The following is a 24,954-nucleotide window of genomic DNA, read 5'->3' on the forward strand; positions in this document are numbered from 1 at the left end:
ATTTACTTTCAAAAACCTTGAAGAAGTTTAGAAAACCTGGAAGAAACTTATCAAAAATAGTTTTTTAAAAGGCCAGTTTTTAACCAGTGGCCACCCTAAATTTAGTTATGATTTTAAAAATGGGTTATATTCCAGGGGACTCTTGCACATTCTTCTGCTCAATATTTGGATGACAATCTGAGTTAAAATAATTTTATAAGAATTAAAACATTTGGACTCATTACACTTAATATAATGAACTGTAGTTTGTTTTATTTGCAAATCTAATATTGTTTACCTGATTGGGTTGGTGCTGCTGACTGTTACCTGAAACTAATTGTAAAAGCGCAAATACAAAAAATCAGGTATGTTTTTTGTGTGCCTGACCTGATACCAACAAACCCTCTGTTTAAAACAATGGTCTGCTGTAACTAAATGAAGTGCATAAATTTTAAATTTATATTTTGATGAGTAACATAATTTGAAAGGATCACAAAGGTAATTATATACGCAATGTATATTGTATATACACAGAATCTGTTTACTCACAGAATACAAGGTTATTAAAGAATTTAATTTTGTAACTGAAAGAACGAATACAAGACTTGGCCTAATTGCTTTAAGTATTTTTGGTAGTTGTCAAATATGCAGGAAGGGTCACTTTTGCACAAAGAGACATTTTTCCTTGAAAACACTTTTGAATGACATACATTTTGCACAATGGGTCACTTTTGCATGAAGGGTCACTTTAAAGCAAAGACACTTTTGCACAGGTTAAAAATTTTTATTTCTATTTTCAATTTTTTTATTAATTTTATTTTTTTTGTTTTATTTTTACTACCACTGTTACCCCTAAGCCTTACCCTTAGTCAGTAACTTTTTTTTTATTAATTTGTTTTTATACTTTTTATTTCCTTGTTTTTATTTTATTAATAATTTTTATGAGTTATTTTTAAATTTTATTTTTTGTTACCCCTTGCCCTGGGTTAGTAACTTTTTTCTTCTCCTTTTTAAATTAACTGATTTATTTTATAGTCTTTTTTAAAATAGTTTTTATTAGTTATTTTTATTTTTACTATTACTGTTACCCCTGACCCATACCATCAATTGGTATCTTATTTTTCTTCAATTAAAAAAAAAATCTTTTTGTGATTTTGTTTTTTTTCTAAATTTTTTAAATATTTTTATTTATTATTTTACTCTTGTGCAAAATGACTATTTGTGAAAAAGTGACCCTCAGTGTAAAAGTGTCTTTGTGCAAAAGTGACCCTTAGTGCAAAATTATTTTTGTGCTAAAATTTTTTTTTGTACAAAAGTATCCCTTAGTGCAAAAGTGTCATTGTGCATATTTGACCCGTTCCAAAGTATTTTGGTCTAATGTCTCAGAAATTTAAATATCCCTCAAAATTATATAAATAAAAAATATTTTTTAGTATAGTTATAATATTTTTTATTAAACTGCTACAAGGAGTAAAATTAGAGTGTTTTTGATTTTATGTTTTATTTGTACTGAATTTTGATACATTTTGTGTACAGTGTACAGAAAACTGTGTTGGTCTTTCTTATTTTTTTATTAAATAAAAAAAGTTATTGTTGTAAATAGAAGAGTGAGACTAAAGTTTTTCTACCATAGGAATATAAATTATAAACTTAATATATGTTTTTTATGTATAGAAACTGATGGTGATGCTTCATATATAAAAGTTCTACCAGATATTAAAACTAATTGACCTTTTTTATTATTTAGTCTTATTTTATTGAGTTTAAACTAAGCTAGAAGTTGCTTTTTACAAATTTTTAAAACTCAAAATAATTTTGAGATATTGCCTGTTGAAGTTTGAGACTACAATAAGTTCCTTATGGGAGGCACAAACTAAAAAGGCAAATAACTAGAAATCATAAAAATCTATCTCCTCCTACGTTTTTTGAGATAACTACCTCAAACTTTAAGGAAATGTTCCTTGCAATATTTAAAAAATTCTTTCAGAACAAAATTTAAATAAATTTAAAAAAAAAATTATAAAAAAAAATTAAAAAAAAACTGTTTGACAAAAAATTTTTGTTCCATAAAATTTAAATACTTTATTTATATCGTATAATTTGAGCTTTAAAATAAGGGCCAATGTTGTTTTTTGTAAGTAAACTTTGAAAATTATGAAAATAAAGTACATTGTGAAAACTCCTTATTCAAGTGTTAAGCTTTTATTAGAAACATCAAATAGAAAAGTCATCAAAAAAGTTTTTTAAATGAACAATATTAATTTTGACTGTTTTACAACATAACTTTTACAAAAATTCAGTCTGTAAACTAGTGAATATTCATTAAAAAGGGTTTTTCATCTTAAAATAAAACTTATAGAATTTATGGCTTCAATTTTTCTATACCAAAAATATTTATAGAAAAAATATCTGCCTATAGTACTAAATGTTTGAAATATGTTATGTTAACTTAATAAATCACTATATTTTTTAGATGTTAAGTAAAAAAAGTCTAAGTAGACTACTACTTCTTCTGTGTATAACTTCTTGGGTTCTGCTTCCATTGTGTAGAGCAGATGATTTAAAAAGTGAGATAAAACTTGGATTAATATAAAAAAATATGTTTAAAATATACTAATACTTTTTGTCATCATAAATTATTTTTACTAGTTGACAATAATATTTATATAAGTAGTTGATTTTAAAGCTTTTAAGTTTATAAAAATTGTGTTATTGTAGTAAACTAAAAACACATTTAAATAAGGACCTTTAGTTTTTTATATAATAAAGCTGCATAGTTTTACTCTTTTGATAGTATTTGTATAATGTTTTTTTAAGTTTTTTCAATTACAACAAAGAATTAAAGTAATGTAAAATAAAAAACTATTAAACACGCTGAAGCTTTGTTGAAGTTTTAAATAAATTTACTTTTTGATCAATGCTTGAAAAGGTCATCATTATGTCCGTTGAAATGTTTATTTTTTGATAAAACAAAAGTTTGCACCTTTTTGTCTTTTGAAAAAACTATAATACATCAAGTTTTAAATATACTAACTAGTTTACATACAAACTACGAACAGTTTTATATTTCTTTCTAGTTTATTTCTTAATCAGCTAGAAACTATAAAACTTTAAATTATCTGTTTAAAAAATACTTTAAAGCTGTCGAGCTAAAATGTACATTAATTTCAACTTTTATTGTTTTTTAGATGTTCCAGAAACCAAAGAAATACTAAAAGACGACATCAGAGAAGGCCGTTCAAATAAAGTTGTTGAAAACAGACAGGAAACTACAAATTTAAAAAGTGTGAAAGATAAAAACACAGATGATGAACCTCCACCAGAAAAGTCAACAGTAAATAGCTTTAGTAAAACTTCCATTGAGAGTTCCATTGTAAAGCCCACTGAAAGTCCTACTGAACATAAATCAGATACTGGCGGAAAAGTTGAAAGTGAAAGGACAATAAACAATGATTTGAAAAAGTCAGATGAGAAACTTATTGAAAAGGACAAGCTGATGGACTTGCAGAAGATGATAGCAAAAGAGTTTGACTTGGAATTGGAAGATGTAAAGTCAGTTGAAAACAATGATGCTGACTCAAAGACAAAAACTACAGAAATTGAAAATGACAAAGAAGTTGAAAAGTCATCTAGTGTAGTTAAAGAAAGTAAGTCATTTTGTACTTTACTGTTTGTGTATGTTTATAACTTAAGTCAACTAGGTGCTACTTTTGTTATAAGTTATATTTTATAAAAAAAAAAAACTTTGCTACTAATTGATTTCTACTGTTATTAGGAAAATTAACCAGTTTTTGAAAACATAAGAGAATAAATTTCGAAAATTTAATCGGCTCCCAATAAAAGGTACATACTAAAAGATATAAAACATATTTTATTAAAATTATGTCTTCTACATTTTAAAGCAGACTTTTTCATTTTTTTCGGTTTAATCCTTAAGTCTTTAAATAAAAGCTCAATATGTGTTAAAAATTTTAACTGTGGTAATTAAAAATTTTTTTTTAATCATAACTTTTTAAAAATTGAAAATTTTTTTATTCTGAAAATAAATACATATACAATCATGCAAGGTAAATTTCTTAAAATGTTGAAGCTTCTATAATTAAAAAAGAAAAAGATACATTTTTTAGCAAATTTAAAAAAATTTGAAAACCTTGGCAATAAAAAATTTATCCATATGTTTGCATCAATTATTTTTCACGAATTGCTTATATTTAAAGATTAACATAATTTTTTTTATTGAACTTTTTTATTGTATTCAGGCTGAAAAATTTTAAATAAGGACTTCTATTGAGCAAAATAATAATAATAAAATAAATTTGTTAAATAAAGTTTTTAGAATATATAAGTATGAAACTTGTATAAGTTCTACGAACAATACAAATTTAACTTTTCAATAGTACTGAAAGAGATGGGTGGAAACAAAGATGTGAAAGTTGAAAAGTACGTTTTTTCTGTGGATAATAAAGGAATGAGCAAAGTTATGAAGTTACTTTCTGGTGAAGATGACATAATTGAAGGTTTGGACAATTTTTAGTTTACACTAGAGTTATATTTATCATACTTTGTTAGTTAAAGTAGTTAATATTATTTTTTTTAGTTTGGTGTATAGATTGGTTTTGATTTATTTAAAAAAAATTACTTATAATTATAAATCTAAAAAAGGGACAATAAGAAGGATTTTAATTTATTAAAAAAAGGCATCATATGAAGTATACTATTATATATATGTGTATTTCAAACACTATATACATATCGTATGAGTAATTTTTATTATGATGCAAAAAGTTGAGAAACCTAGTTGTTTTTAAAGAAAAGTTTCTTTACTACTGTTTAGAGTTAGTTTTCGGTGTTATTAATATACTTTTGTTAGTACTTTTGACCTCCTTTATTTTTAATCAAGGAATCTTTTAGTTTCAAAAAATAGTTTTGTTGTTTTTTAAGTCTTTTTAGTGTTTAAAAACAGAAAGAGATTTTAACTGTTTTTTTTTTTTGAAACAAAGTGCGTTCTTTCAAAACTACTCCATTAACAAAAAGTTAAAAAGTACCAACAAGTTAAGTAAGAAAGCTTACAAACTGTATGAGTATAGTAGTCTTATTTTTGAATGTTTACTTTCAACTTTTTATAAGAAATCTTCAAACTTTCCTTTTTTAATTTATCATGTTTTATAACTACTATTAGTTGCCTAGAGCTATAAAGTTATCAATTGAACTTTTTGAAATTTAAAAAAATAAATGTTTAATATAAAAAATGACATCCGTAGTATAGCTTTAAATAAATTAGTTTTCTTAATGTAGTTTCGTTTTACACCACAATGAAGCGATTTTACGATCCATAGTATTCTGTATTTGAACTAGTGTAAATACTTTTTTTATGTATACACATTTTATATATCAAACTGTTATGATACTAGCAGTTTTTAAAATTTTTTGACCACTGAAAATGGTTTAAAAATATTAATACTGATTAGTCTTTTATCTTGATAGTATTTTCTGTTTGCCGTATAACTGTATAATTAATTTGCACTTCAATTTAAAGTTACATAATGTGCAGTTTTATTAAGACTAATTTTAAGTTTTTATTAAGACTTTTTTTTCTGATTGATTTAATTTTGACAGAAACTGAAGAGTCTATAGAAACTACTGAACCAGAAGTTAGTTTTTATTTGATGTTTTGATTATTTGTGTATTGTTAAAAGTTTTATAAAAAAAAAAGTTGAAAATAAACAATTGATTTTTAAATTTATATACTTTTATTTGATAACATTTATTTTATTGGTTTATAGTTTGAATATATATCAACCAAAAATAAATTAAATGTCGTTTATAGTAAAGAAGATAAATATTTTAGACTGTAAATACTAATCAATAACTACATTAATACTGAATGCTGAATCATTTTATGATATGAAAACAATAAATAATTTAAATAGAATTTAAGCAACTACTATTTAATCTACTTGCACTACTTTAACTTCTTCCAATTTGAAATATTTCAAAACACTTGTATTGAATGGCAATACCTTACTTTTTGCCAACTAAATATAAAAAATATATAAAAACCACGAGCAGAAGCTTAAAAATGAAGCATGCATTACTTTAAAGTGGTTTGTTTTTTAATTTTACAATAACAATCACACACTTTAATTTATAAACTAAGTCTAGTGATTTAGGAAATGGGTAGGGTAGACCGAACCTTTTTTTAATTTAATATATAAAAAGTATAAAAAATAAATTAACTTTTGAGTTATACTCAATTTTGTAAAAAAAATATCATACAGATACATAGACCACATTTTTTGTCATTTTTTTCGGAAATGTTACATTTTATGTATTTACTACAAATTTATCGACTTTATATCTTTCAGGTAACGACCTCAAATTTTAAAAATAAACGGTGAAATTGTCTAACAGCTAAGATAAAGCATACGAATTTAAATTAAGTTGTTATAAATAAGGTGAACCCCATATGTCCTTAATTTAATATTTTTAACTCAAATATATTTTTTATCATAAAATGATCTTTCATATGTTATTGTTTTAGTGTTTTCAGTCATGTGTTTAAAACCTATCAGCTTATAGTGTGTAGATTAAATTAAAAAAAAAAATTTCTCTACTCAGTAGTTTTTAAAAACAATTTAGTCTTTACTTTTACTCATAGTTTCGTTCTTATTTAAAATATTTTAAGGGCAACACTTTGCTTCTGCAAACTTGTAACTTTCTAAAAATGTATCAATTATTATGTCAATGTTTGAAAGTTGATACTTAAACTTGCTTTGAAATAATGTTTTTGATGTAAGATTTAAATAAATTACAACTACGATTGTTTTTAAACTAGTTTACTAAACTTATAATTCATGTTAAAAAATAAATTGCATTAACTACTATATTTGCAAATAAAATTTATCTTTTTATTAAAATTTTATGTTAAATTAAGTATAATAAAGTTTTAATATATTTACTAGGTTGAGCTAAGCGAAGCAGATAAGAAATATAATCATGGGTACAGTATGCTTAATTCGACTAACAAACTCACTACTATCATGAAGTTTGTTTGTTATCATTAACAAAACATATATATGTATATATATTTTCTAAATAACATTTGAATTGTTAATTACACCCATTATGTTGTTAAATCAAGATGAATTAAAATAACATGGAGTGCAATTTTGCCATTGTGTATAGTTTAGTTTTTAACAAAAATCTTAATATTTGAGGTATCATCATTGTTTCTGTTGTGTTAACTTTAACAGTTTTTAATTTCTGCACCCTTATTCTGATGTTAAAAGCAATTTAATTTCAAAAACACTAACTTTTGTATATTTTTTTATATTTGAAAAAAAAATTGATAAAAAATATCTCTAGACGACAATATTTTATAATATAAACACTGTATATACCCTGTACAAATAAGCCGAAAACACTCAATTTCAGTTGTTATTTATAAACAATGATTATCATTTTCAAACAAAAATTAGTAATAAAAACTTTATTAGTTTTATTTTGAAAGCAGCTTGTTCGCCATTTTTTAATTAGTTCTTTATCGAGCAGTAGTGTGCTAACTATTTTTTTGACAAAGATTCGTTATAAAACAAAACTGTATTAAGAAGTTATTAAGAATTATTAGAATTTACATGTTTTTTTTCTAATAACAATCTCAGTGCTTTATACATTTGAAGTAGTTGAAAAATAAATAAACAGATAAATGTACAATTTGTTGTACTGTTAAGTTGGCACAAATTTAAATAACAATACTTTTCAGTTTCGATTACTTAATACTTTCAACTATTAAGTTAGTTTGTGTTTGTTGTAAAATGAATGTGTGTTTGCTTGTAGTACAGTAGTTGTTCATTTGTTCATGTAAATAATTGTTAATTTTAATTTTGATTAATTTAGTAATGCTGAAGATTATGTACAGAATAACATTTAGAATATTATACTAGATGGAAAAATTGAACTTGAATGTTTCTTTTTAATCTTTTCTAATTTAAATGGATACAAGGTTTTAAATGCAGTTTAACTTAATGTCTATATTTCATATAAAGTTTTCAGTTTAATGTTATTTACCAAATATATTTTTCTATAAACAGTGGTTTTTATACTTTTCTTGATCAGTAATATTAACTATTAAGACTAGATCATTTAATTTGTTAACAAACTAACTAAATATTATTTGAATAATTTTTTATGTAGTAAAATGTGTCTACTGTGTTATTGTTGTGTTTTAAACCCTTCATGTCCACAGTTTAATAGTAATTTTTAATTTTGACTAAAATGTGCAGTCATTTAAAGTTTGTGGACATTTTGAATTAATTTAAATGGTATATGTCTGATAAATTTTAAACAAAATTCCTAAAACTAAAATTACTACTATTCAGCTTTTGTAAATTTAGGTTGAAACAATCAATTTAACTTTAAGTATAAAATTTAAGAACAAAAATTTCTAGCACAAAGCTTCATAGCTTTTTAGAAGAAGCAGTCATTTAAAAACTTATACGGAAAGCAACTATTTAACGTTATTTTTAAATAACTGAACCATAACTTGGAGTATACAGCTAAAAATTAAATGTGACTTGTTCTTAAACAAAGCTCTTTTTAAACATAAAAACCAGTTAAATAAAAAAAAACTAACGAAAAATGATTATTTAATCACGCTGTAATTACTTGTAAATTTAAGTTCTATCATACACCTGATAATACAAAACCCCCTTACACGAAACCAACCACGCAGGGGGTACCAGCTGCTGCAGGAGGCTGCTAACGAGGGCAGCGTGGACGCGAAGGTGGAGATCGCCATCGCCTCGCTGCTCGGCATCCACAGGCAGCAGAACGTTGGCGAGGCGAGCAAGATGTTGCTCGAACACGCCAGAGACGGACATCGCGAAGCGCAAGCCGTTAGTTACAGGATGAAACTTTTGTCGTGTTTCTCTTTGATGCTTTTTTATTAAAAAATCTAGCAGTATTTTTATCGTGGAAAAATAAAACGTTTAATAATGTTTGAATGGATCAGTGAAAATTTGTTTAGGTAAACACTTTTATTTTGTAAAAAAAATTATTATAAGCTTTTTATGGATGTTTAAAATATTTTATACATCAATAATTATTTTTCACAGATGTCCGGCTTCATGCTCGCCAGCGGGATTGGTCAGAACATCAGCCAATCGCACGCCTTGCTTAACTACCAGTTCTCGTCACTAGGCGGCTCGTCTTTAGGGAACATGCTGCTTGGTTACAGGTACTACGCGGGCTACGGGGTCGAAGCTGACTGCGAGGCCGCCCTGGTCAACTACAAGCACGCCGCCGAAAAAGGTTTGTGACGTCATAAATGCTGGATATGAAACTGGATTGTTAGGAGATATAGTTGTATTTTACTCCAAATTTATTTTTGAATTATTTTATTTTTACATGGTCTTGGTTATAAAACCCCCCAGTTATTTTTTTGCACAATGCACCTTAAGTTTTTTTTTCAATCAACTTGCAAATACTTCTAAACAACACGTAACAGTTGCAAATTTTTCAGCTTTAACATTTGCAAAAGCAAATACAGTTTGTTCTAAACTAAATAATTATGCAACTAAATAATTATGGTTTTTTTCAACAGTGGCGAACTCGGCCACGATGAGCGGGGGCGTAGTGGTGGTGAAGGTGAAGCTGCAGCAGGACGACGAGAACCCCCAGTCGAGCCACGGCTTGCTGGACCACGACCTCGTTCAGTACTACCACTTCCTCGCCGACAAGGGGGACGTCACCGCGCAGGTGGGGAATCTCGTTTGTGTTATAAATTATAATGAGTAACATCAAAGCTTAAACCCAGCTGGTATTAATTTTTTTTTTTACCTCATACAAGGTAGTGGCTTTCCGCTGAAGCTTCTACAGCCAAGCACCGGAGCGGTGAATATAACTCTCTTCTAAGGGTTGCCACTTTACCTAGAAACCTGGAAAAACGTGAAATTTCAACAATTATCACATGTTCAGTAGTAAAATTTCGATTTGACTCAAAAATTTAATCATATAAATAAAAAAGTTTGTCTTTATCAAAATTTTTATTTCACTAAAAACATATTTAAAGTAGCTTTAGAGTTTCTTTTCAATTTTTTTATACTATTTAACACAGTTTCTTACCTTAAACTTAACTTTAAACTAAAAATAGACCCAAAAATGTGTACTTTTAAAAACCTGGAAGTAATTTGGAAAACTTGGAAAATGTTTGAAAAAACGAGTTGTCTTCTACTAACTCGGCTAGTATCTGATGTTTTTCTCGTTACCCAAAATAACTGTTATTTTTAAGGCTGTTGTACTTGAAGCTTTAAGTTAAAATATTTCATGCCATCTACAGTATTATATATTTCAGTAATAACTGTTTACAATCAAACATGTGAAATAAAAAAAGTTAGAAATTATGCTTTTAGCGAAACCATGCCAACTCATAAATTAACCTTTAATAAATACCAATACAAAGGTGAACCGAAATTTAAACGGAAGTAAGATTAAACCTGATGTTTGTTTTATATGGAAATCAAAATAAAAACTATTATTCTTAACTTATTAGTTGTTTTGTTTTATAAGTACTTATGTAGCGGCTCATTTAATTTCTGTTGAAGTAGTTGATTAAGTAAAAACAACAGCAGTTTCAAATAAAAAAAGTTAAAAAGCAATTTGCGACGTTGTTAAATGTGTATTTGAAAACCTACCCAAAATGTTTACTGAAAGGTAAACTTAAAATATTTTAATTTAAAAATTTTGCGCGCAAGCATTATTCCTTAGTTCAAACAAAATTGTGAATAACAAGCATAATAAACTAAAATAACATTTTTAATTTTTACTTTTCAAACAAAACAGCTCACCCTGGGCCAGCTGCTGTACATGGGCGGCAGGGGCGTTGAGAGGGATCACTTGAAAGCCGCCAAGTACCTGTCCAGGGCGGCGGACCAGGGCAACGTGGACGCCATGGTGATACTGGGGCGAATCTACGCGGAGGGGTCGCCGAACCAGGGCGTTGCCAAGGACGACCAGAAAGCGCTCGAGTATTTCCAGATTGCTGCGGAACAGGTTCGTTTGTTTTATGAAAGTTGTTGTGCGAATTTGTGAATGATTTGAAATGTTTGCTTTTTTAATGTTTTAGACATACAGTTGTGTATGCTGCGGAACAAGTCACTTGTGTTGTGGTTTGGATTGTTTGCATAAAAATATTTTTTATGTATAAAATGCTCATTAAAAAAATACACAAATTCATTTTAGTTATGTCTGGTCTGTAAAGAGTTTACTTTAATAAGTCATTCGTTGCATTGTTTTTTTTTTTAAATCATTACTGGATGAGTTTGTTACTACATTAAAATTAAAAAAATTTATTTATATTATTTCATTTGGTTATAAGTTTTTGTTAAATAGTTTTATATTAATTTTTGTTGTAATATTTTCAACATTCCAAGAAGTAGATATTTAATAGTTTTTTTTTTCAAGTAGTTGAGTTATAAGTTTTTTTAAGCTGCTACTTCTTAATTTAGATGTTATTTATTCAGAGTTAGTTTAAAGCTAAGCAAACATATATTAGTAAAATTAGTTTGTATTTATTTTACTTACTCTAAGCCAACAGTCAACTTACTGCAGCCCGCAAAAATCTCAGGCCCATATTTAATTTTTACAAATCAAAACGAAAGTTTGTTCATATTGCTTCCTGTCAAGCTAACTGCAATTTGTCTAGTAAAAAGTGTTTATTAAGAATAAAGCTACGACCACCTTAGTACTTTTATTAAGAATTACAAAAATAAACCTAAGCTATTGAGAAAATTTTGCGGTATATATATTTTCGTGTATATATTTTTTAGCAATGTACATTTTATATTTAAAATTAACAAAGAGTCAATGTTTATGTTTACATCTTAGAAGACTGTTATTGTTTAAAAATGAGAATATATTTTTATACAAAAAGATAGAAAATAGTTTACTATGTATAAATAATTTAGTTTATTTTTTTAGAGCGAAAAAGATTCATCTGAAAAAGTACGTTATACAAAGAAGTTGTTTTTTTTTGTAGAATTTTTAGTTGTTTTTGCAAAAGTTTCTTTTACTATCTCTAAAAACATATTTAACTAAAATAGTTTAATTTTTGTTAAATATTATTAAGTTTTTGCTTTTATTCAAGCATTCAATTATAAATATCACTATTTTTTAAAATTATAAAAGTACCTACGTTTTAAATCTGTTTTTAATTCTTTTAAATCTTAATCGGTTTTAGTTTACAATCTATTAACAATATGGTCTTTTTCGTTAGTGGATTTATATTTTTTTAAACTTTATCAATAATTTATAAATAAAACACATTTTTCAGTTTTATGTAACACTTGTAATACTTATAAAATACTCCGTTTACTTTTCTTTATCCACTACACTCAGAATAATTTCTCTCAATAATATAAAATTCCCCTAAACAGAAACACGCGATGGCGCAAGGAGGGCTGGGCTTGTTTTACTTGCAGGGGAGGGGAGGCCTTCAGGTCGACTACAAAATGGCGCATGACTATTTGAAGCTGTCTGCGGACCAGGGCATCCCTGAGTCGCAGACCAGGTTGGCCAAGATGTACCTGGACGGTCTCGGTGTTGACCGGTTGGTGGTAACAATGAATTTCAAAAAACTTTTTTTTTGATAATCTGTTTTAACTGTAAAATTAGTCAAAAACAAATCTGTATTTAATTTAATAACTGGTAGCTTTGAAACTCTCTGTAGTTTGTTTTTTCAATGATTTAATTAGCAGTTATTATAACGGCTGGAACTGTTTTCTTATCAAAGAGTAGTTGCTAGTACGAAGAGGAAAAATTGTTCGTATAGTTTAGTGATAAATGTATGATTATGTTAACAAAAGAACTTTACAACATGCCTGTCGTTAGAATGTTGAACTTTTGTAGTGGTGATTAGCTTTCTAAGATTGCTTAGAATATGTCTCCAATTAAAAATTGAGTCAAATTTAATTGCAGTCTATTATAAATCTAGTTATTAATTACAGAGAACTTTTTGTGCAAAAATGTTTCATCATACGAGCCTGTAGTATGCAGTTTAGAAAATGAGTAAAAATATCTCAAAAACTGAGTTTGGAGCTAGGTGTTTTAAAAATACAAAATTCCGTTAAATTATGTTTTGATATGTTTAATTAAAATCATATTCTAGTTATCTAGGATACTTTGTAAATTCAATATTTGTTCCATTCTAGAAACTATAAACAATTTCTTAGAAAAAAATTAGTACATTACTGATGAAAAATATTTTAATTATCTGGTAAAAAAAATATTTTATAAAGTAAGTAAAATTAATCTTGTTCGATACTGCATTTTTTAAAGTTCTTTGTTCTAAATCAAGTAAATTAACTTTCAATCTACTAGAAAATATTTTTTAAACAAAAAAAAATCACAGGAATTACAAGACAGCATTCGATTTGTTGAGTTTGGCAACACAGAACTCCTACATGCCAGCAATGTTCTACCTTGCTGAAATGCATGCTAAAGGTATCGGTGTACACAGATCTTGCATAACTGCTACCGACGTTTGTTTCAATTGTTTTTAAAATATTATCTATTTAATACTGTTTAAAAGCTAGTGGAGTTTCAGTTATAGAAAATTTTATAAATTTCGTTTTTTTTTACTTTCTATATTGTAATCAGGGCTGCCGAAAAACCTTGAATCCAGGAAAAACCTGGAGGTTGACAATTTAGGCTAAAAAAACTGGAAAACCTTGAATTTAATAAATTTTGAAAAAAACCTGGAATTTTGAACAAAAATCACTAAAAAACCTAGAGTTTTAAACAACTTTTACATGCTTAGTAGTAAAATTTCGATTTGACACAAAAATCTATGATTTTGTCATCATCAAAAATTTTTTTCATTAAAAAACACATTTAAAGAATCTTTAAGATATCTTTTCAACTTCGTTATACTATTTAACAAAGTTTTTTTTACCTTAAACTTAATTTTAAACAAAAAATAAACCCTAAAACATGTATTTTTAAAAATCTTTAGGATGTTTTTATAATCTGGAGAAAATTTGCTAAAAATACTTGGCAACCCTGTGTAATTAAAGTTTTAGCAATCATAGTTTTTTACTATAACATTTTCTGTAAAACAATTATGTTTTGTTCTACTTTTATCTTATTATGAAGTCATTAATATTTGTTCAATAAAAATTTCATTGAATAAGTAACGAGAACATATAGTTCAAACTTGAAAAACAAGTTATTATTATTTTTTGTTTTCGAAGCTAATAAAAAAAAAACTTATAAACTTATTGTCTAGATTAGCGGTTCTTACCTTTTATTAATTTTTTACCCCTTTTTAGGAGGTTAATATCAAATTTACACCTTTTTGAGAGGTAATTACCAAATTTAACCCTAGTATACAAAATAAAGTTTAATTTAAGTAAAAAAATTTTTTTTTTTGATTTTTAAGCTTATTAAAAATAAAAAAATGTAAAATTTAAAGAGTTTATTTAACTTAAAAAAAAAGCAGATAAATAATAACTTATAAGTTAAAAAGACAATTCATAAACATTAGTTTACAAAATTAGCAATAAAGAAAATTTACCCCCTGAAACAAGGGAATTCACCCCAGGTTAAGAAGCGCTGATCTAGACACCACTTAAAATGTTTTTAACGACCAAAGCACAAGTGTGTTAACATTTCACCAAAACTTAAATAAATAAAAAAAACTTTCAACTGCAGCTGTACAAGATGGTGGCCGAGAGAGGTCACGTGTCCACGTTGTTCGAGCAAGCTCACGCGCACTACAAGTCGAGAAACTTCCACACCTCCTTCGCTTTGTACTCTTTCCTCGCCGAGCTGGGCTTCGACGTGGCCCAAGTCAACGCCGCTTACATGCTTGAGAAAGGTGTTTTGCATTTTTTTTGTTAATCTTGTACTTTTTTTGGCACTCATGTAATTTGAATCAAACGTTTGATTGTAGAAAACTGACTTGAATATTTTTATCGGTTCGTTTTTATATAGATCAGGGTCGCTTTTTGACTGTTTCTGTTTGCTCGTTCGATTTAAGAAATCGCTTCACTGTTTAGGTATATGAGAGTTTTTCCGTTATGAAATAAGTTTATTTTAATTTAAATTCTTGATCTGACCAGATTTTGATTTGAAATAAGATTCAAATCCGTTTTCTATCTAATCTTGATTTCAAAAAGAACCTATCTGAATCTGGCCGGTCCTCAGTTTTTAAGTTTAAAAAAAAACTTTTTTTTTTAAATGAGCTCGACCGGATCTTGGATCTTTAATCTAAAAGAAGGTTAGACCCAGATAGGACCTTTTGTCGTTTAAAATTTTAACAAACTCATTTAGATTTTTTTCGCAATTTATTTATCTCGTCGTACCTTCTATCTATCTTATCTTGTTTTTGAGTTAATTAATTTAATTTTTCAACAAGTATATCTGTAATTTTTTTTTGGACAAAACAGTTGTTTAGCTGTTCTAAAACTATTTAAAAACGAGTAAGAATGCTTTAGAACAAACTTTTAAGCTTCACCCTTAACAACAGTATCACAAAACTAGTATTTATATATATATATGTATAAGTAGCTATTTACAAGGTTCAAAACTATCGATTTACTTAACACTTTTACTAATTCACAATAAAGAAATGCCAACTTAACGTGAATAGTGTCGATCCAAAGCTTCAAACATTTTAAAATTTTGTTCAAGATTTTTGAATAGCTTAAACATTACCTTTACAAGTTCCCAATATAGATAACACAGTTATAATAAGTTTTATTTCAGTATTGTCATTTCTGCTTTTCTTACGTTCCTGAAATTAACAATATCATAAATGTAAATTATGAAGAGTGTCAGTTATAATACAACTTATGATTAAAACTCACACTAACGACGTTTCAACTTGCAGGAGTGGTGTCGCGCGAGATGTGTCACGAGCCGGACAAGCGGGCTCTGCAGTTGTGGGGTAGGGCGGCCAAACAGATGTCTTCGAACGCCCATATCAAGTTGGGGGATTACCATTATTATGGGAGGGGCACCCCGGTTGATTACGAGGCTGCCGCGTCACATTACAAGTTTGTTGAGTAAAATAAGTTTGAAAATAGTTAAAAGGAACTAAAATTTTGAATTTAGTTTACAGTTGGTGTACATACAAATTAATGCGAAATTTTATGTTAAATTTTTTTCGATAAAAGTAACCTAAACTCACAAAATACTTTCATTTTAAGCAAGGTTGTTTAAAATATTTTTTAAACCTTTCTAAACAAATAAAAATTTTATATAGAACAGTTAAGCAAACTTAATCTTTCTTAATGGTAGTTAATGGTAATGTTCTTAGGTACAATTTGAAATACTTATAACTAGTTAATAAATTTATACAGATATAGTATACCGATATAAATATAGAGTAAACTTTGTTAAAGTAGTTCATTACACGTTTTAGATTTCCTTTTTTTCATCATAAAATATTGCACTAAAATGTTTTGGTTTCGTAGCAACCTATTTTAAACCCCCTCTCTTTTTTTCTACTTTTCTGAAACACGTAGCCAGGCGATCAAACTGTCGTTTTTGACCAGAAACGCGGTGGAGCGGCACAAGTCGGCGCAGGCCCACTTCAACCTGGGCTACATGCACGAGCGTGGGCTGGGCTTCAAGCGGGACTTTTACCTGGCGAAGCGGCACTACGACCTCGCCAAGCAGGCATCCGAGGACGCCTACATGCCGGTCACCATCGCGTTGGTGAAGATTGGCGTGCTGTGGGCGTTTGAAGCTATAAGCGATCAGGTTTTTTTTGTTTACTATGTTTTTCTTGTTTTTTTTTAATTTTAATTCGCTAGTGTTATTTGCACTTTATTTTTTTAAAATTATTTGATTGTTTTATTTGTTTATACGTTGTCCTCTGCATTGTTTTCTCCCGTGTTAAGATTTTGAAGAAGCTACAGAGCAGGGTTTCTCAAACTTTTTTTCATAACGCACCTTTAAAAAAAAAGTTAAACAAGCAATCAGATTTCTCACAGACCATTGTAAAGTGTAAGTTTCTAAACCAACCTCAAATACGCTTAAGACCTTTTTTTTGCTGTTCATCATGAACTTCAGAATACCTAGGGTAAGTTTCAAGTTATAGTTTTATGGCCCCTTTACTAGTCACGGCCCCCTTTGCGGCTAACAGTCCCCAGGAGGGCTATATGGTCCAAGTTGGGAAACCCTGTTGTAGATTTTTTATCATATACTGACACGCGGTTTTTCAGTGGTTTATGCTGAACAGTTTATTCACTTTACAGACTTGGTTGAGGGGATTTTCGGTTCCCTTCTACAACCTGATGGACGTGAAATGGGTTTATGACGTCACAAAGTCACTGATAGTCAACTACTGGGACGTTTACCTCATCACTCTGTTGTGCGCCGTTGTGAGTTTAACTGACTTTTCTTACCAGGGTTGCCACTTTACCTGAAAAAACCTGGAATTTGAGAAATTTTGAAAAACACCTGGAAAAACCTGGAATTTTGATCAAAAAACCTGGAACTTTAAATAACTTTAACATTTTCAGCAGTATAATTTTGATTTGACACAAAAAATCTATTATAAATTTGGAAAAAAAATTGAAAAAACGAGTGGCAACCCTGTCTTACTTAGATTGTTTTAAAGACTTAATTCTAAAAAATCTTTTAAATATTTATTTTGAAGTACTTGCTTTAGTTTTACAACTTTTTGAACTAACATTTTGTTGTTCAACTGAGTCAAAGAGTAGAAACTGAACAACAATAAATCTTTATAAGTTCATTTAATTCAGGGTTGCCAAAAACCTGGAATCCTGGAAAAACAAAGAATTTGACAATTTAAGCAAAAAAAAAACCGGAAAACCTGGAATTTTAAACAGTTTTTACATGTAAAGTAATGAATTCTAGATTAGATACAAAAAATCTATCATGTACAATAATTTATTTCCATTTAAAATTCTATTTGTCTAAAGTAGTCTTACAGTATCTTTTCAATATTTTTAAACCATTTAAGGCAGTTTTTACATTAAGTATAGTTTTGTTCTAAAAATATACAAAAAAATTACTTTTAAAAACCTCAAAAAATTTAGAAAAATTCGATAAAAAGTTCAAAAAATCTTTGGCACAACCCTGTTAGTTATGTTCAATACAACTTTTTTTACATTTTTATTTCAAAGGTTTGAATTTAACGAGCAGATTCGAAACATTAATAAATCTAATTAATTTTTCATCAAGTAACTAAAGTTCAGTGTTTATTAGAAATTACGAAAACTTTCAAAACAAATTAATTTTGAAAGGTCGGAGCAATCTTCACGTTCAACCGGCAGCGACAGAGGAACCGCAACCGAGTCGTGACGTCACAACAAGAAGATGACGTCACCGGCGACGAGGAAGAGCAAGGAGTGACGTCACCGACCAAGGAGGAGGAGGGCATGACGTCACAGAGCGCCGGCGACGTGGCTCAGGAGAAGGAAGTAAAAAACGAGGAGAAAACGGAGGAAGGAGAAAATGAAGATGAAGAATAATTTAATAACTGAAGGTTTTAAAACAATTAAAAAAACTTTTTCGAAAAAAAAAAGTCATTCCGTCCCGTTAAGTAATATATATATTTTTTAATTTCCGACAAATTTTGTTTATTTTTAATAATTTTGGTGAGACAATTTTAATTGAAGTTAGTTATGATTTTTTTTTAACTTAAGTTTAAAAAACAGGGTGATTTCCACTGTAAGTTTATTTTGTTATACACAAAAAGTAAAAATAAGATAAAAGTCTTTTCTTTTAATTCAAAATCTAAGAAAACAGTTATTATAAGTATTTTTTATCCAGACAGCTTTTCTTACTGTTAATTTAGTATAATTTCATGCAAATTTGAAAAAGTAAATTAAGTATTACTTTTAATATACTCTTTTTTTATGATTTGGAACTGTTTTAGTTTAACAATCTTTTTTTATTAGTTTTTACAGTTTTAAGTTTAACATTTCCTTATTAGATACATTTAGAATTTAGAAAAGTTTTTTATTAAAAAAAACTAAGTTTAATTTAGTTTAACAACAAAAGTAAGGCTAAAAATCAAAGATATATTTTGGTAAAATCTAAAATATTTTTACCAAACAGAACAAATTAAATGTTGATAAAGTATTAAAACAATAAGCCATACATTGTAAACTAAGTAAATAAAATTGATAACTTTTAAAGTTTATATTTTTTAGCACAAATGAATATAAAACTTATTTTTCCCTTGATTTTTTGCCGTACTTTTACTAAAAACTTGATTTAAACCTCAGTTTTTAGTCGTTTTTGCTGCCAATATTTCTATTTATCTCGTAATTCTGGTGACTTTTAATATTCTTCAAGCTTCTAACAAAAAAGATTCATGGTTTAATTTAATGTGATTAGAGTTTTATCTATGAATATATAAATATGATGTTATTATTTTAATATATTTTTCTCTTTTGATTTTTGTTTTTTGGAGTACGTTAAATAAAGTTGATTTTTATAGTTTGTACTTAGTTACTTATTTAATTTTTTTACATTTCATTTAAAATAAAACACGCAGTTTTGGGTTGCAGTTTTCCGACCCCTGTTTTGGTTTATTAACTTTGATCATCAAAGTATCATAGAAGTTCAAAATAAAGTATTTTAAGTTAGTCTATTACTTAGTGTTTAATCGTATTTAATATTAGTCTGGATAGTTTATTTTTATTGTTTTTATTAAGAGTATAATTTTAAAGTTAGTATAAAAAACTTTATTTTAGGTAAACGTATATATACTTCATGCTATTTCCATTCATAGCTACTAAGCAACAAACATTTAGACAAGTTTTACTTATATAGGAATGTTAATAATCATAATAAAAAACCTTAATTACACACAAATTAATCAATACACTAACTATGATCAAAGTTAATTAGATACAAAATGTAAACACCTAAAAAATATCAAATAAATAAAGCAACACTAAAAACAAATTTATTTTTCCCACAAGGGGTAGATTTTCTATATTTAAAATACAGATAGCCTTTTTTTTAATTATTTCGAAAATGTCGCAACAGTTTTTAATTATTTTAAAGCTGTCAATGGACGATCTTTTTACCACATTCAAAATTTTGATGGGTAGTACTAATTAGTTAATCTGGCTTATAAAATTCATTTATTGAAACTTTATTCTAAGCTGTAATGCAGGGTTCAGCAAACTACGGGCTAAATATAGCCCGTAAAGTTTAATGCGCAATATAATTTTAAATTGCAAAATACTTATTTAAAGTAGTAGGTATAAACTTTGAAAAAAGATTTTGTAGTATAAACTTATATTTAGGCTCTAATTATATAAAGCAGTGGTATTCAAGGTGCACACTAGTTTACACTAATTTTTTTTTGGGGTACACGAAACTCATTTAGGGGTGCACGAAATTTTTAGATTACATAAAAAAATTTTTAGTCTTGTTATTTTATTTAGTTTATGCGACATAGTTCAATATTAAAGTTAAATCTAACCCTGGTGTTTTATTTAGCTTTTACTTAAATGGCAATTTTACTCTCATAATTTATTTGGTATTAAATGTCACATATCATTCTTTATATAAACAATGTCATGAAGTAACAACCTGAATCGAAATGCTCAAAGTTCAATTACTTATGTTGAGGAAGCTGTCAATTGTGTCCAGCTACTATCATGATTAAACGACCAAATTAAAAGGTTAATTTTTTTTTACTATTGATATTAGTAAATTAAAATATTTTGCCAAATGAAGAAAGTTCACTTTTTTTAGTTAAAATTATTAGTATTACATACTTTTTAAATTAAACAATTATTCCTTTAAGAATATTTACATGAAAATGATGTGATTAGTTTAGTAATAATTTAAATTTATAGCTAGTTTTTGTATATTCAGGAAAATTTAAGAATTCATATTTGATTAAAAATGCTTTAATAAAAATAAAAATAATTAAAGTATATTAAGAATTCTCTTTGAATAGATGCATGGTAAGAGTAATGAATAAATTTTAAGTAACAGTTTTAAATTTTACAAATTTAGTAGTTGTTAAGTATTTATCCATATTTGAATATTACATACAAAATCTACAGAAATTGTAGGCTTAGATTAGCATAGAGTTGCCACACACTAAGGATAGTTTGAATTTTATAAAGGTTTTTTGAAAATCTCAGGCTGGCTCATATTAGTCTGGAGATCTTTTGTAAATCTCAGGCTAATTAGGTATGCTTAATAAATTTCTAGTTACTTAGATTTATTAATTTTCAAATTTGAAAACTTTTTTCTTTAAAATTATTTTTATTTTTTACCTAAATTTTTTATATACAAAATTTTATAAAAAAATGTTTAATAAAACTACTTTTGATTAACAAATTTACAAAAAAGTATCGAGTATTTTCCAACGTAGTTTTTCTTTTGATTTTTCCTGTTAATTCTTCCGTGATATTCAATGTTTCTTTTCTGTTTTTTTGTATAAGTTTTTGTCAAGACTTTTCCTGTTTAGTAGGATCTCGGTATAATTAATATTTTTAATCTTTAGTATTTAGTAATTTTCTTGAAAAAAAATAATCATTTTTATTTTCTTAATCATATTTAAACTTAACGATAAATTGACTTAATAACTATTCTACAATTTTTTTTAATTCAACCAAACTACAATTAAACACATTATCAAAATACATGTAGTTTATAGTTATTGTTGGTAGTTTCAAAGTAACATTTTTGTGACAAGTTTAAACTAAGTATTTTACAATAAAAAGTCAAAAGTTTTTGAAGAATACCATTATAATTTTTTATAATAAAACAACTTATTAAATAAGTAAAACATAGATATTCAATACTTAGTAATACAAACATATAACAGATATTTTTTTACTAAGTAAAGTGAAATAAACCTTTAAAAGCCGTACCTCTAAAAAATAAGCTGTTTTTTATCTTACTTTACTTATAAAAAATTGCATTCTCTGAGGAAAAAAACTAGCGTTAATGTATTAAAAACTAAGAATATATAAATATGTATTTATTTGGACTATTGATTTTTTTTTGGAAATACGTAATCTATTTAATTTTCTTAATAAAAAAACATATGAGTTATAATTTTATATACCACTAATTAATTCTGCTTGAATTTCACAATGTTTATCACAAAACCTATGTCTTTTCTTTAATGTTTCAAATCATCGTTTAATGTAATAGCACTTATGCAGAGAAACTCAAACCTGCTGGGTTTTTGTATTTAATGGTTTTTTCATCTTATAAAACTTAAAACAACTATTTGTTTTCGAAATTGAGAGCGTTGAACTACAATTAGAATGTTACTGACAGTTCTTTTAAATGCCAGCGTTTATGATTAAACTAAAGTAATTTTCTTTTGTCACAACATACCTAATAGTTAGTCAAATCTTTGCACAGAAGTGTGTAGAAAAAATATTATACTGTGTGCTGAAAATTTAGTAAAAAGAAAAATAGTTTTAACTGTTTTTTTTGTGTTTTCAAATAAATTACACTAATCACCTTAGGTTATAAAAACTTCAAACAAAAGAATATTAAGGGGTTTTATTTTATGTCTTATTTTAATTTCAAGTAGCTTTATATTTTTTTACATTTATATTTCAATTAATTTATAATGAGCTGAAAAAAGTTTTTTGACATCATAATTACTTTTAAAACTACTTTTAAAATTTCAGAAATTTTTGAAGTTTAAGAAATTCAATACAGTTTAAAAACTAAAATTTATCGTAAACAAAACAAATATGAACACAACAATTAAAATTCTTTGTAATGGACAATTTTGACGTCCCAGTTTCCTTTTATCAGATCATACGTCATAATTAGTCAATTTTCGTGTGCTTCCAAATACACAAGTAGACAAGTTTAAAGAATTTAAGTTGTTAAAAGTTTAGTAAAGTATATTTAGGAAGGTAAATCACAACAATTAATAATTTAATAATCAGTGTATTAGTTTAAATTTACTTTTAACTACCAAAGTAACCAAGTGTTAATTACCATTAGCTTCGTAAAAAACTTTAATAACCTAGAAATAACCTTAAAAATATTGTAATATTAACAAAACATGTAACAAGGTACAATTTTTTACTTTCGTTAAATTATTTAAACTATATTTGTTTTTCTTTCATTATTTACCTCAATTAAATTTACAATTACTATTAAATTAAGTATATTTTTTAATAAAAATACTAGTTACGTGTAATCATAAATTTGATTCTTTATCTATAGAAGCCTTTGTTTTAAAAGTAAAATTGTCTTACATTTTTAGAGATTTTTAACTAAAAGTCTAAACATTTAAACATTTTGCTTACATTTGACTTCAATGGTTTTATTAAATTTTAAAGTTTACGTTGTGGAAAATAAATTAAAGAAAAAAAAAAGATTAGATACTTTTTGTTTAGATATTTAAAAAGTTTTTGAAAAAAAGAAAGCATTCAAAGTATTTATACAACAAAAAAATATTCAGATCTAATGATTAAAGGTTAAACTTTGTTGTTACGCGTGTTAAGAAATTCGATAAAAAAAGAAGCTAAACTAAGCCAAATCGGTAAAGCATTAAAAAAAACGAATTTCTTTCACCCCACGCAACAATATTAACAAAAAATTAACACAACAACGGCTGCTAGCAAGTTCAAAGGAGCCGCAAGTTTGCTTCCAGCGCTCATTTCTGGGTCACTCGGATCAGGTATCGTCCTATCTATCGCCTTTGAATTGCAGTTATCGCTCTCACAGCAAACTGCCCATGCTCCTCTGTTTAAAGAAAATAAATTGAAATAAACGCTTGTGATTTAAAGTGTTTATGATTTTTAAATGCATTCCAGCTTTTTTTTGTGACTTTTATCAGGTAATTAAAAAAAAGTTGCATGTTCAAAATACGTACCTACCTGCATTCGGTGTGCTTTAATAAACTATTAAAACTGTTCTAACTCACTTTTTTCCCGGGTTATATTCATTTGCTTGGCCAAGAAAATCGCCAACACGCAATGCCGTCCACCTGTTTATAGTTGCCTCGTCAGAGTCCTCGTAATATTTTGCACATAAAAGTGGGTCCATGCAATCCATTGCCACTACGTTTTGCACTGCAATAATTTTTACTTTATAAAAACAAACACTTTAAAGAGGTGATGCTCTTTTTTTGACTTCCACGAAGTGTTGGTAAATTCCTTTTACAAAAGTCAAACATATATTTTCGCATAAATACAATGCGTCACGACTTCAAAGCTTTTCACTCACGTCGCATTTACAACGCCTGTGAGTGAATAAACATTTCAAGTGTAGTCGCGTACTCAAAGCGTGGAGAAGTGTTGCAGATTTAGTTTCAACTGAACACTAAGAAATATTTTGAAGTTTGCAAACATGTGTTGTTAAAAAAAGCAACTCACTCGTGTCTCCGTTTGGGTTTGTCATCTCGTCGACTTCCGCACGCAAGCACGTCTTGCCTGTCTTGCAATTGAAATCCTTCGGTTCACGATCTCCATTGTACCCGTCCGCGCCCCCCACTTTGATCCCGTATTTGCAAGAGAAGTCGGCAAAAACGCCGTTTTGAAAGATCAACATCAAACACACGGCGACCTTGAACTTTTTTCTGGCTTTGAATCACGGACATGCTGGCGGTTGTTTTGGATGAATCAGTTGTTTGCAAACTGTTGATGTTTTAAAGTAGTTAGAAAATTGAAAAAAATATTTTTTAAAGTCGCTTTTCTTTTCTTTGAACAAGCAACAATGTACAAATCCAAAGTAGCAAATGAAAAGGTAACTCTCTTTTGTTTTAAAAATTTTCAAGCCTTTTATAAAATAAAAAAATATGATTAATTGCTATAGCGAACTTTAGTAAGCTTTTGTAACTGTAAAAAATAACTATCTGATATTAGAAATTAGTTAAAACTTAGTAAGAAAAAGTGTGTAAAAAAATACGAAACAAACTTACAACAGGTTAAAAAGTTTATACCAAGTACGCTTCCTCTTTCACCAATAATAACTTTTGAAACTTTGAATAAG

At 27.4% G+C, this 24,954-nt stretch overlaps 1 protein-coding gene across 1 annotated transcript; it reads left to right on the forward strand.

The window, feature by feature from the left end:
• Window positions 1–1,190: 1,190 nt before the first annotated feature.
• On the forward strand, window positions 1,191–19,085 carry LOC145833236 (protein sel-1 homolog 2-like). The gene is made up of 17 exons (XM_082940428.1): window positions 1,191–1,220; window positions 2,453–2,546; window positions 3,168–3,626; window positions 4,377–4,496; window positions 5,596–5,630; window positions 6,942–7,024; window positions 8,711–8,873; window positions 9,093–9,288; window positions 9,581–9,735; window positions 10,819–11,028; window positions 12,411–12,583; window positions 13,385–13,514; window positions 14,686–14,851; window positions 15,866–16,031; window positions 16,533–16,740; window positions 17,238–17,363; window positions 18,252–19,085. Exons 1-17 carry the CDS (start codon window positions 1,191–1,193, stop codon window positions 18,477–18,479), a joined length of 2,742 nt encoding a protein of 913 aa, XP_082796554.1. The 3' UTR covers window positions 18,480–19,085.
• Window positions 19,086–24,954: the final 5,869 nt, after the last annotated feature.

This window comes from Thalia democratica, chromosome 4 (genome assembly GCF_965202585.1).
Source record: "Thalia democratica chromosome 4, ktThaDemo2.hap1.1, whole genome shotgun sequence".
NCBI classification, from domain to species: Eukaryota; Metazoa; Chordata; class Thaliacea; order Salpida; family Salpidae; genus Thalia; species Thalia democratica.